The 14,597-nt window shown below is 38.1% G+C and overlaps 1 protein-coding gene across 3 annotated transcripts in view; it reads right to left on the reverse strand.

Annotated features, from left to right (window-relative positions):
• The window catches only part of PGM5 (phosphoglucomutase 5), a 66,815-nt gene that overhangs the window by 40,059 nt on the left and 12,159 nt on the right, over positions 1–14,597 (reverse strand). For all 3 annotated transcript variants that reach the window (XM_424802.8, XM_046905724.1, XM_046905723.1), the window contains exon 6: positions 13,228–13,382. In XM_424802.8, the coding sequence (XP_424802.3) occupies positions 13,228–13,382 (155 nt within the window). The remainder of the gene's footprint in view (positions 1–13,227; positions 13,383–14,597) is intronic.

Here is a 14,597-nt window from a genome sequence, read left to right on the forward strand (position 1 = left end):
CCTCCTTGTCGATAAAGGAGGGATGGATGGCAATCAGGAACTCCTGGCATTTTCAGTGAACCTATATATAACAAATATAAAACTTTTAAAGGTTACAAGCTTATTTTAGCCTCCCAATTTTGCCATGGCTTAGGAAGAGAAAGACCATGCCTTATTCTAGGAAACACAGAGTCCCCATGTTTATATATTTGTTTGCTTTTAATACCACAGCAGAGTGTATTAGACTGTGACTGTCCCATTTCCAGTAGCACGGCCTGATAAGCTCCACTTGGGTTTTATAAACCAAGCTTTTCCCTGGAGAAGAGGATTTACCTTTGAATATCGGACACAACAGAGCACAAAATGGCACAAATGAATTTTAGTAGTAGACTCTGCCTCATTACAGATCTGGCAAGAATTTCATTTCAAGTGCAACAAAGAAACATCAGAAGGAGCCATAGGCCACGGATGTCACGGGGAAACAAAACAAAGCTTGAACAAGGAACAAAGAGTGCTGGAAGTTTCCACTTCCCACCTTCAAAAAGGGACATTTCCTGTTCTAGTCTATAGCCCCACATGGGTGCTGCAACAGAAAAAAACTGAGTTTCCAGCAATAAAAGTGATCTATGAAGTCAGAGAGGTAAGTAGAAAATAAACAGGGACAAATAGAAGGAAATAAGTTCTCTTATTCAGTCAAAACTGTCAGGGAGAACTTATTTTAAGAGAAAAGAGAAGTAATAAATGGAGAAAAGATAGAGGGTGATCTGGTGTTTGCCTCACATGCCTCTACAGATAGGTACTGAAGGAAGTCTCAGTAAGGTCATCAATAATTAGGGGCAAGACTGGTGGCTTTTTACAAAAAATACAAAAACCTTATGAGCTAACTACAGTGAAAAGACCCTCCACTAATTCAGATTACACACGTGGTCAATTGTCATTAGCCTGTTTTAGCGCTTTTACAGTGAGGTCAGCTGGTTCAAAAGGCAGTGCATGCCTGTGTTCATCACCCGAAACACAACACAGATGTGAATACAGCCACAACGTCTGACACCAAACTCTGTTATGACAGCAACTAAAATTGGAGTTCCTGTATTCTGATTTGTCCGAAGAATAAAGAAAACAATGGCATTAGGTACTTATCACTGGCTGGTTCCAGAGTCTCTTCTTCACCTCATGAGCGCTGCAATACTGCACCCTTCCTCTCAGAGTCGTCAGCAGGATAGCTCAGAAAATGACCAGGAAGAAAAAGTATTGCAGTTTCCCTAGCTGAATAATCTCTTGGATTTGTAAGAGAAAGAAAAAATGAAAGATTCAAAACTAAGATCAAGGTTTTCTACACACTACCTTTTGGTAAACATGCTAACTACAGGACTGCAATAGTGCTGGCATACTCATACGGAAGATCTCTAAATCAAACTTGTGACCAAAGCAAGGTCAGTTATGAGAAAAGACAACGTTGCTCACTGTGTTTTCCAGACAAGCATTGTAAAACTCCCTTGTTCCCAACTATGCAGAGATTCCTGTCCTCTCACCATACAGATCTGTGAAGTGCCTGGCTCCATCTTCTCGACAGTCTCTATGTAGGTACTGATGGTTTATATTAGGTCCTGACAACAATATCTCTTCTTCACGCTAAATAAATCCAGTGCTCCCACCACTCCTGTTGGGGCTCAGGGTAAAACAATATTGAAAACATGGTGCTGAGAATCTTCTTAAAATGGAAGTAAATGGCATCTGCAGCCCTACTCTCATCAACAGACCTACTCATTTTTATCACCTAGACAATCACATCTCTTTTAGTCTTCTAGTTTAGATCCATTTTAGTTGCTTACTAATGATGTCATCGGGATTTGGACTTCCTTACACTATCATTGCTTTTTCTCTTACGCAAACCATTCTGTGTATTTCAGAGACTTAGAATTACTAATTGTTCTACACAGTTTTCACAAAGAAGAAAAGCGCTTTTACAGTTTCAAGATAAGAGTTCATAGCTATAGAGTAAAAGAAAATTTAAAAGAAGAAACTACAATATGCCATAGAAACAAATCTATGTTTCCGCCAACAGCATGGCTGAGGTTGGCGGTGGCCACAGGATCCCAAGCAGGGACACATAAAGCAGGGTGCCCAGGACCATGTTCTTGCAGCTTCTGAAGGTCTCCAGGGAGGAGACCACAACATCTCTGGGCAGCCTGTACCACTGCTCCATCACCCACACAGTAAAGAAGTGGTTCTTGATGTTTGGATGGAACCTTCTGTGTTTCAGTCTGTGTTCCCTGTCCTGTCACTGGCACCACCGGAAGCAACCCGGTTCTGTCTTCTTTTAACCCAGAATACTAGATTTGGGATATTGGATATTCTTTACACCTGGAATATTCTTATACTGGAAATTGCCAGAACAAGAAATACATATTTCAGTACTTTCCATATATTCTAGCTGTAGAAATTATTTAAATAATTTCATTCTGTCTTGACTGCAGTGTACTATTTGAAAGCAAAAGCAGTTTCTCATACTCACAGTAAACACAAGGCTTCAGTGGTAAATTACAAGACTATTAATACTAAGAAAAGAAAACTCCATTCTCCTTTAATACTAGGTTCTCCTAAGAGCACTCTCTCTCTCTCTCTCTCTCTCTCACACACACACACACACACACTCATAACCCTTTTCAGAACTCTATTCTGATTTTGGAAATACCTTAGTCGTCTTTCACTTCGGCACAGAAGGAAGCGAACGAAATGTTTCTGCTCCTACAAAGTTAAACTGACAGTTCAAGTGACTAAGTCTTAAAGATCTGTTCTAACAAGGCTCCTGTCTTCTTATTTGTAAACAGTTTAAGTAACTTAGCAGAACATACATAAGAAGTAGAATTTAAAAAACGCTGTTTTGAAATTCTGTGCCAGGAAGGTTTTCTTTGACATCAGCAGGAAATATACCCATGAAGGTCATCCATTTACAGAAATCCTTTGATGGGAGAGGTCAGTTTTGGGCTGATACCAGCTGTGCTGTCTGGCACAGACGAAACAAGTTCAGACACGTTAATCCATGTGGGAGCCTTTGGAGGCTGCATCCCAAAATAAGCCCGTGAAAAAAAAAGGGGGGGGGGGGGGCATTTATTTTGAACACTCCTTTAGTAGTCATAGTGTCTTCTTCAACTGTCTTACTGAAAAAATTCTCCGAATGTTTAAAATAAACGCTTTTGGAATTTTTTTAAATCAGGATATTTGCAGAAATTCCTATTGCTTATCCACATTTGTATACATTTTGAGATATAAGACAGATGCAGCACTGAGAGAACTGCTGACCTTCTGTTTCCCAACATCTGCCTGTTGCACAGTGCAAGACTTAGAAAGATTGGCAAAAAGTTTATTTTTCTTAGGTGGTTTTCACATGCTGCACGTTAAGCCCAGACATATGTTTGTTTGTTAAGACTGCAAGTAAACTTGCTTCTTAATAAGTCACTCATGTCTGTAGTATATGTTTACATCATGCCAAAAATAGAATATTGTTCTAACCTTCGTGGACAAACTAAGTAAAATTCACAGTCAAGCTGGAAAAAAAGCACTGTACATCTTTCAGTTCATCTTTTAACTTTAAAGGATGAGAGCTTTCAGAACAATTTTCTGCACTCAGTCCTGAAAATGGCTCCCTGCACAACTAATGAACCTGCTCACCCCAGGCTGCAGCACCTATACCTGCCCACTTTATTCACTGGCTGGAATCCAACAACTGTAAGTGAGAGTAATGCTGTCCTGCAGCCTGCCATTTTTAGTAGGCATCAGTTGCCCTCAGGATCACTACTGACCCTTTCAGGCCCAAAAACTAAGCTGTGTGCCAAGTAAAGATGTACGCTGCAAGACCATCCTGCCATAGAGGACAACTCAGTTTTCCTACTGATGTTTCATAGTACATGGACACACGTGCTGTCCTTTTCTTCCCAAGGAATGAAATATAATCACTGAGAAATATAAATAAACATTTCATTCTTATGGAAAGTTGAGAAATACACAACACATTGACAATAGCAGCTAAATTACAAGCACGCTGTACTAATGAAACTAAGGTACGGCTAACGAAAGGATGATAGTTTTCTATAGGGACACTTCTTCCTCCATAAAGCTTTTGAAACATGTCACATATTAGTAAATAAAGATCTTTTAATATTTCTTAATATTGCAATGTCATTTTTAAAGTTATACTTTCTGAACAGATTTGCCATCATATAGTGCTAAACAACTTTTTATTATACTCCAAACATGTTAGATTATATTCATCAAAGTTTAATGCAGTTGTCTTTTACAGTGTTCTAGAACAGACCTTTCACTTGTTCTATTTCATTTAATTTAAAAACGGCTTGTACGTGACATGGAGTTGATTTGACAGAGGTGTCTTAAAAATCCACAACAAGCCTCTTACAGATAAGAGAAAGTGAGACTGACTTATCTGACTAAGGAAGATAACAAGAGCAATGTCAGAACTGGCAGAGCTTGAACAAATCACAGTCACAGCAGTCTGTGTATAGTGATTTTACCTAGCTGATAGAAAGCTATATTTATAAATCAGAGGAGTCTTTATTTTGGAATATTCCTTACAGCAATAAAGGGTATCCATGCCAAGCAAGGACCATGCATATCCAGCCTCTTGCATACACTTTGTCATTAAAACAAGTGTCATTAAAATAAGAATATTGAAGAAAAGCAGTCGGTTGCAAGCCACTGAGTTACAAGGACAAAGAAATCCACACAGTACTTGTAAATTAAGAATTCAAGGAAATAGTCACAAAAACACAAGCGGAATGTGATATGCTACTCTCCATGACTTATCAGAGTTGCATGTTTCTTTAATTGCTACTGTTTCTTAAACAATAATAAAAGGTCCCATTCATTAATTGATCCAAAAAAACTTTTTTTTTTTTTGGTCAGTGTTCACAGTTGGAAGATTAAGCTTTAAGCTTTAGCTTTGAAATCTTATGTTTCTGCTTCACTGTAGACCTCTCTCACCTTACATCCATCACTTAGACTTCATTTTTCAAACATGGTGTAAAATTAAAAAAGACTAACCGTCAATGATCAAAGTAAAACTTTTCACAGGTGCACAGATTTCCATTAATACAAAGGATGCCAATGGAACTACTGGTGCCCAAAATCCTTTGAAAGTAAGATCAGAGTAGGGAGAGTTTGACTGATCGTCTCCGAATTAGAGGCCACTTTTGAAAGCAACAATTAATTTCCTGGTCTGCAAATATCCTGCTCAGAATGAACTCTTTAGGAGCCATACTTCCTGCTTATGTAAGTTGATGCAATTCCTATTCTTACTTGCTTTATCCCAAGAAAGTTTGTATCTATATTATTATTCAAGAATTGCTGAATATGTCTAATGCCTTTGTGTCTATAAAATACTCAAGGTCTTCATACAGAGGATGTGAATTGTAATACCAGACCTGATTGAGTTAAACCTAGCAGGTTATCGACAGAGATTTCACAATAACTGTTTGAATAACAAACATATTGGAATAGATTCTCTGTATTAGGTACTGCTGAAAGCCTTCAATCAGAAAACAAAAGCTTGAAGTTAAACTTCTTTTTGTAACCATTTGTAAATGGTTACAAAATTGTAACCAGAGTCAAGAAAATATGCCATAATCAGGTATTACAAGTAGTTGCAATAACACAGTTTGAGCCTAAATTTGATTGAATGTAGACATCTACCCTTTCAAACGAATCAAGTTAGATGTAGGACAAGCTACAGCACTTAGACATTCCTCACCTCAGCCTAATTAAGGCTTGTACACTATGCCTAAGTTGAAGGCCTGGGCCCCTTACTCCTTCAAAATAATTATTACAGAATACAATATTTTCATCTGTTCAGTCTGTGATGTCTCAGTTGGTTGTGCTCCATAAGTAAATTCATGTAACCATATTTATATTGTCTTATGAAGACACATACTTAGTGCCACTATGTACTGCCCAGTCAGTCATGAACCTAGCATCAGAGCTGTTGCAAGCAGCAATGCCACTATCAGGACCTTAAATTTGCTTCTATGACTACCTTATATTTGCCAACGATTTATGTAATTATCTGGAGTAGTCTTGAGATGGAGTAACATTCCTCTTCAGCAGCCTGTGCTACCTCCTGTTCTCATACCTGCTTTTGAGGATTCGGGATTTAACAATGCATGCACTCTGTTGCACACTTACACTAAATGGCCTGAGGAGCATTAAATCCCAAACTAAATCCTATGCAGAATGATCAAAGCACAGCAGGAAATTACATTTCAATTACATTTCCTGCTGTATGTAAATTACATTTAAATATGTAAACAATACATATGCAGCATAGATTTCCAGGGAAGACACTATTTAACATTTTCTCTTATTTGCTACCCTCACTGTCTCCTGCTGTACCAGGGGACTGCGTTATGGGAAGTACATGACAGGAAGCAGCAGCAGAAACACTAAATCACTCTTCAACAAAATTACAATCACTAAACACTCTTCAACAGAAATCATACAAATAGGGTCCAGTGCTCTACGGAGGAAAGTAGGTTTGCTTGAGGCTGTATCCCTCAGCTGGGTCTTGAGTTTAAAGCATTAACTCCTAGCAGCTCTATCCTTGCTGGAAACAGGCTTTGGAACTGCTTTCAGGGGAACAGTCAGACCTTCTTTCTTTGCCTCCCTATCAATCTATAACAATTTTTGAGCACAGTTTCACTGTGACACACAGTAAGCACTAAATCATCATTAATGCTCCATTACATCCTTGCAGTTTCTCTCTACTATGACTGTGTTTTAAATGACAAAATAGACGTTCATTGTTTGTGGGGGTAACGTTTGCTTCCCTGGTGTTTTCAGGTATAAATCAGAGACAAAAGCAAACCAACCTAAGCCAAGAATGGTGAGGGCAATTCTTGGGCAATTTCTACAAGTCAATGCTTTCTTTGATTCCTAATTCTCACAATTAAAAACAAAAAAAACAAAAAAACAAAAAACAAAAAAACAAAAAACCTGCCTCCTGGAGCAGTGGAACATTGTTGCTCCTCTCTGGGCAGTAATCAAGGGGAACTCAGCTGGTAGTAATGATTAAGCAAAAATACAGCCTTCGTCATGCAACTGGCCAAAACAACTCTAAGACACTTCACTGAATTATTATCTTTCATCCTGTCTTTGTATCACTCATTGCTGCTTATAATGTCTGGGGCTTCTGTCCTACAGCAATAGGCAGAGCCACTTAAGCAAAGTTTTCTACTGTGCTACAGAAAAAAACAACCCTACTCCAAATTTTCATCCTGTGAATTTAAGCTTCTTGCTGACTGAAGGGATAACATTCTTTTGCACTCGGCACAACACACTCAAAGCCATCAGATCTCTACCTTTCACAGCATGAAGACACTTCATTAAGCAAGTCAGAACAGACACCATCACGGCATGCCCTCAAAAAACCTGACTCTTGCCAACCATACAGTAAGTGGATAGGCAGCAGACACTGATGTGTCAAAGCTGCATTAAAAGGTGGGCTACTAGGTGTAAAGTCACAGGGTTCTGAGTAGTGAGGCAAACAGCCCTGCTCAGACTAAGTCTAGTTAGACCATACACATGCTGCTGTAATGACCTGGCTGTAGAAACAAGGTATTAGATAATGCTAGCAATACAAGAATTCTCTAAACAACCCTCTTTTCCTGTACCAAGCTGACTACTATTTTCTACACTCAACGTCACAAATCCTACATACACAACTTCTGCTCACTCTTCTGATTCTCATTTTGTAGACTACGAGCTAACAACTCTGTATTCCATTTCCTTTTCTGTTAAGCAGAAATCAGATAAACCAGAATACAAGGATATGAAAAAGAATAGTTTGTTGAACAGTGTACACAGCTAGACATTCCCTACAAGAAAAAGAACACTGATCTAGGGTTATATACCGCCAGAGAACTGAAGTCTGGAGACTTACCACCACAATCCTGTTGATGTTGGACTAAATTAAAGCAGATGTTTCCTGTCAAATGTTATACTCTGCCTACAGTACATACAAATGTACTCCAGCAGTCACTTCAAGCAAACATACGTAAATGTTGAACATCTTAAGTGAGTACTCTTGTAAACCACTGCTCTGTTAGTGTATTTCTAATCAATATTTAAGTCCTCTAGATTATTGCTTCCTGCTGTTTAACAGTGCACACTGAAAAACTATTAAGCAACATGTCATCCCGCACAGAAATGAACAAAGCACTAGACTTTCTCAATCCCCTCCTGCAAGTATTACACATGATTTTTTTTTTAATTAACTGAAGGAAAAGCTTTAATAGGTTTAGATTTAGGCTGACCTGTAGCCACACCGTACACATGTATCATAAGAAGAGGTGGATTTTCTCTGTTTTCCAGATGAGAAAGGCCACCCGACCCGAGAAGACAGCAGTATTACTGAACGAATTCTCTCATGAAATCTGCTCTTATTACTGAGGTCCAATAGTGGGCCATTTTTTAACTCCGGTAATCTCAACTAGGAAAATACTTCCGTGAATGTTAGTGTTTTATGGAGTAGTGACAGTTTTTAAATCCCAGCTAGACATGCTTGAAGTTAGCATTTCCTTACTTCTTCTGGAAGACAGAAACCTAAGTTTTGTTTCTTATCTAGACAGAATTTTTTCTAACCTACTGCACAAAGGTTATATGTAATATATGTTATGTTATATTACAAATGTTGCCATTTCCTTTTCAGTCACGTTTATTTTAATGTAGTTTTTCATTTTCCACTGTTAGAACATCAAAGCACTAAAAATAAGTAACACCAACATTCTACAGTACAGTAGAAATGATTTTTAATCAATATATATAAGCCTGAACTGTTAGACATTTCACACACCTTAACAATTCATGCCTTCTACACACAATGTAACATGCCTTTTCCTAAGCACAAATGTGATATGAAGGATGAGTCAAAAATTCTCTAGCAAGGAAAACTTCAATAAAGGACAAACAGAACAGGGAACATTTATACAATCAAGACATACTAAATCCATAAGACCTCAGCTCCTAAAGGAGCTGGCCAAAGTCATCGTCAGGCCACCCTGTTATATTCAAAAGGCAAACTGAAAGAACAGCGCATACATATAACAACTGAAGACAGCAAGCAAATACCAATACTGCCTTCAATAGCGGCAAGACCTAGAGGACTACAGACCTGTCAGCCTCACCTTACTCCCTAAGGTGAGGTGGTGACTTATCTGGAAATCAGTTCCACACCTACAGAGGACAAAAGCGCAACTGCAAGTAAGCAACATGGATTTATGAAAAGAAAATCCTGCACAACCAACCTGTTAGCTTTCTACAATGAGGTGACTAGCCAGGTGGACAAGGAGAGAGAGGCAGATATTGTCTATATTGACTTTAACAAGGCTTTCAACTCTCTCTCCCATAACAATCTCATAGACACAATGATGAAATACACAGTAGATAGCTTCATACATAAGAGAACTGAAAATCAGCTGAATTTCAAAGCTCAAATTGTTCCCATCAACAGCACAAATTCCTGCTGGAAGATAGTCTCCTATGAGTGTCCCACCAAGGTGTACACCACAGCCAACACTGCTGAGTGTTATAATTAATGACCTGAAGGACTGGATAGAGCGTATTCTCAGCAAGTTTGTAGGTAATATAACATGAGAAGGAGTAGCTGATACACTGGGTAGCTCTGCAGCCACTCAGAGACCTTAACAGGCTGGAGAAATTGGCCAGCAGCAACCTAATCAAAGTCAACAAAGAGCAATGCCAAACCCTGCATGCAGCAAGAATAATCCCGGGCACTGCACTATACACACTGGAGTCAAAAAGCTGGAAAGTAACTCTACAGAAAAGACCCAGAGTCCTGGTAGATGACAACTTGACCATAAACCAGCAATAAGCTCTGAGGCAAAGAAGGCCAACAACATCCTGGTCAGCATTGGGAAAAGCACTGCCAGCAGGTCAAGGGAGATGAGCCTTCCTCACTGTGCAGTACTGGTGAGGTGGGATCTGGGATCCTATGTCCAGTGCTGAGCAGTCTGGGATAAGATATTCATGGACTTACTCAAGCAGTGCTAGTAAAAAGCCACTGAAATGACTAAGAGATTATAGCCTATGTCATACTGGGAGAGGATGAGAGAGAAGGGGCTGTTAAACCTAGGGGAAAAAAAGTTGAGGAGAGCATATTAGCAGTGCACATAAAAACCTGATTGGAGGGAGGAATAAATAAAGATGGAGCCAGACTCCCTTAGTGGTTCCTAGTGACATGACAAGAACCAATGGGCACAAACTGAAAAACAGAAAATCCTGCTTCAGGATAATTAAAAAAAAAAAAAAAAAAAAAATTGTTTATTGTGAGAGCGGCCAAACAGTGGAACAGGTTTAATCAAAACCTTTGTGGGGTCTCCATTCTTGAGGAATGACCTCTCCAAGCCCAACCAGACATGGCCCTTAGCAGCGTTCTCTGGTTGGATCCTGCTTTGAACAGAGTAATTAAGCTAAATGATGTCCAGACATCCTTTCCAATTTCAACTACCACATGATTACTTCCTTCTTTTATGTCAGAGTACAGTTTTTAATTTAATTTTTAATATTTTATTTCCAGTGTATGAGCTTGAAGAATGTGCTTTGTGGGTGGATACACAATGGACTTCTCTGACAGTTCTAGAGTACAGAAGACAGTCCATCAGAAATGAAAAAAAGGGATCAAGAAACAAAAAAGATTATAGATTAAAAGTGTACAAGAGTAAGCAGTAACCTGAAGCCTATTGCAGAAGTGCATCTAGCAGTATTATCTTTTATTTTCTGAACATTCTACTCAGAACAGAAAATCTTTTCCTCACTGACTTAACTAGATTGGAGGTGAGATAAGCAGCATCAAACAGAGATGGTGCTGTCACTCACACTAAACAACATGCTGTCTGTTATCAGACTTCACATTCTTGAAGGGATGGGATTTCCCTTTCCAGTGGAGACACTTGAAGTCTCAGAATTCTAATACTAAATATTAAACTAGTGTGCTATTTCTACACAGACCTGCTCAATCTTGCCTTTTTTCTTTTTGCCAAAATCACATTACAAATATTCTTATCCTTCAAAATAGATTTTTTTTTCTTGTAAGTTGGCTAGTTAGTTCATGGGAATAGAAGCATGAATGCCTTAAGCATATTCTTTCATACCCACCATCTAACAATAATATTTCACTAACACTAGGACAACTCTCTCTTATATATATGGGCATAAGAAATCAGATTCTAGTTCAACATGAAACTCCTTCAGCAATATACTGCATTTCAGACTATAATATTCTACAATTTTTTGAAAAATACCTCTTACAGACAACTATCTTTCCTGGAAGTCAATCACTGCCATAAGGTGGGCTTTATTGGTAATCCTGGAAGACATGATTGCTCAATAATTCCCCCACTCAACCTTTGAGGAAGGTGTTTATGACACTGTCTACTGTGTGCCAAGGCACGTATCCAGTCCGTATATAGAAAAGCTACTTCCTTGAAATGAACTACCACATATGACTTCAAGTCTAAGCTGAGGTCTTCCAGGTCTGAGTTCAGCACTGGCACATGTAAGTGAAGCAAGTAAAGAGAATTCTGCTACCACAGCATCAGAATATCTGGACATCATTACTGCATTATTACAAAAACTTTAGAATTCGAGTATTCTGAATTTTCAAGAGTCTAAATAAGAGTCCCAAAAGAAAAGTGATCACCTTTTAAAAAGATGTAACTTTAAATATTCAGGAAAACAACAATCTTGAAACAGAAGAAAAAAAGAATATTGAGGCATCCTGGAGCAAAGCAGCCAACTTCATAACAATAAATATATGACAGATGGCAAGGAAAATATTTATGTTCTTCCATCATTATCAATTACTAAGTTTTATTTAATAATCAGACTTAGCTCCACAGAACTGAGTAAGGCAGTAATCACTCTAAAATAATTTGAAGGTCACATAAACGTTGTCAAGAACATCAGTCAAGTAGGCACTTGGTCATAATGGGGATTTCAGTACATTCATACTTTCTGGCATATTTACCCAGTTTTAAGAAAAGCAGAAAACCAAACATGTTTAAAGGCCTCTGTGTCTTCAAGTCTTATAGGAATGCATATATCCCAGGTTGTACTTCCAAAATGAACTGCTATTTATTTTAAGTAGTATCTCAATATTAACAGTAGCTTTCACTTCAACGGTGAGATATTTGGATCACTAAGCAGGCTGGATAAAACACAAAAAAAAAAAGGCAATCTATCTTAAAACACACCATCTACCTGCAAGTAAGGAATATTTTCCTGAAGATTCTGTCAATCATTAAATGAAACTGCTAACTCAGTAAATTAGTGAATTTCTGAAACCTCCAAAATAGAGATGCACTCTGATAGTATTGCTTCTCAATGAGTGTAATCAACCTTTTCATAAAATCTACATTTCATTTTAGAATTACTGCTTATGTTTCTTGATTAGACACATTTCAGAGGCACAACCAATCACTTATACTAGTGAAGCTATGCAACCAGATTAACACTGAGACACAATTATCTCTGTGATCACTCCTTCCAGATAGATAATCAAAGGCAATAACATTTAGCTTAATCCTCTTATGAGGAGATTTACAGAAAATTTAGGCCTGGAGGAGACTTCTTCAAAATCCAGCAGCTAACATAGGATGCACTTTTTCAGTAAATTTGTTAGAAACAAACTGGCCTTGTTACAGATAGCTGAAGTATACTTTCAACCTGTCTTGGAACTGGAAATGGATTTCATGACTACTAAATACCCCTTTCAGGACATTTTATATCATAATAAAAGACATAATTAACCTGATTAAAACAACCAGTTTTGTGGAACTTTTTTTTTCTTAACTGCTTGCTCAGTACAGAATTTGCATTATGCCTGTTTTAAATTCCATGATTTGCAGAAGGAAGGCTGCCAGATTAGGCCATTATTTAGTAAGAAAAGGGGTGAAATTATTTGGAAAAGGAATTACCCCTTACTTCTCATAATATCAGAAAGATCTGACCTATTTATTTCCTTCTCAGGATGAATTAAACAACTTTAATCCAAGTAAAGATTGGTAATATTCACCTGGCTAAGATCAAAGCGTCCTTAAAACAAATTAAAACTATGAAACACATAAGCATATAGCCAAATGACTTAAAGATTTTGCAATTGCATTTTAATACAAAGTAGGGAGATAATATAATGACCAACATGATAAAGATGTTCCGTCTTACTTGTCCAGGGCTGTGCTGGTGGGCATGCTCCTACCAAATCCTCGGACACCCATCTGACAGAAGTATGGAATGCAAGACAGATTGGCAGCAATAACTGCCAATGAATCAGACGCATTAACAAAGAAACCATTTTGACCAAGGATCATATAGCGGTCCTAGAAAAGACAAGGAATACAAAAACGTGTTTCAAATCCTATGTTTTGGTTTCTTCTCTTAGATGAACAGTAAATAGAGTTTTAAAAAAACAACAAACAGGCTTTGGGTTACTTGCATCCCTCCCAGGGCAGAGTAAATTTACTGGCATTGTCCTGACATTTATAATCTTGCTATCATACTCTCACTCCCTCCAGCAAACAAAAGTTCACCATCAGTCCCTAGCCTGAGCCTGCTACACTGTACTTCAGTAGGTCTGTTCTTGCCAAGGAATGCTTGTGTAGGAGAATCTTTCTGCCAATTGCACGCACTGTATAGTGAGTAGGAGGGTCTTTTGTGTTTAGAGACCATAGAAAACAGCTTCTGTTCTTCAGAACCTTTTCATCATTCTCAAGTCTTGGCAGAAAATTGTTTTTGCAATACTTTACTGCTATGTTGATAATGTGTCAGAAAAACTAAAACAAGCAGAGATCATAATTCAGTGCTTTATTTAGCTAAAAATCTCTCAATTTATGATGTTAACCAAAACTGACTTTCTTTAGTTACTACTTATTGTGACAAGTTAACGCTATCTGTATATGCTGTCCTTTGCCACCCAGAGAACTGTTACACAGAAGTAAACAAATACAGACAAAAAAGGAGGGGAAAAGGAAGGAAGGAAGGAAAGACGGAAGGAAGGAAGGAAGGGAGGAAGGAAGGATATGTTGATAATGTGTCAGAAAAACTAAAACAAGCAGAGATCATAATTCAGTGCTTTATTTAGCTAAAAATCTCTCAATTTATAACGTTAACCAAAACTGACTTTCTTTAGTTACTACTTACCGTGACAAGTTAATGCTATCTGTATATGCTGTCCTTTCCCACCCAGAGAAATGTTACACAGAAGAAAACAAATACAGACAAAAAAGGAGGGGAAAAGAAAGGAAGAAAGGAAGGGAGGAAGGGAGGAAGGGAGGAAGGGAGGAAGGGAGGAAGGGAGGAAGGGAGGAAGGGAGGAAGGAAGGGAAGGGAGGGAAGGGCGGACTCTCATTCTGGATTCAAATCCTGCTCAACTTGCAAACATTTGTAGGAACAAATTATTCCATGTCTGATTTACACGTACAAATGCTATCATCTATGCTTGAAAGTAATGTCATTCATCTTCATTCATCAAGGACTTACTGAAAAGCAAATAAATTATACTTACATGTCCAGTACCTGACAGCAGACAAAACAAT

This window comes from Gallus gallus, chromosome Z, assembly GCF_016699485.2.
Source record: "Gallus gallus isolate bGalGal1 chromosome Z, bGalGal1.mat.broiler.GRCg7b, whole genome shotgun sequence".
In the NCBI taxonomy this organism is placed as follows: domain Eukaryota; kingdom Metazoa; phylum Chordata; class Aves; order Galliformes; family Phasianidae; genus Gallus; species Gallus gallus.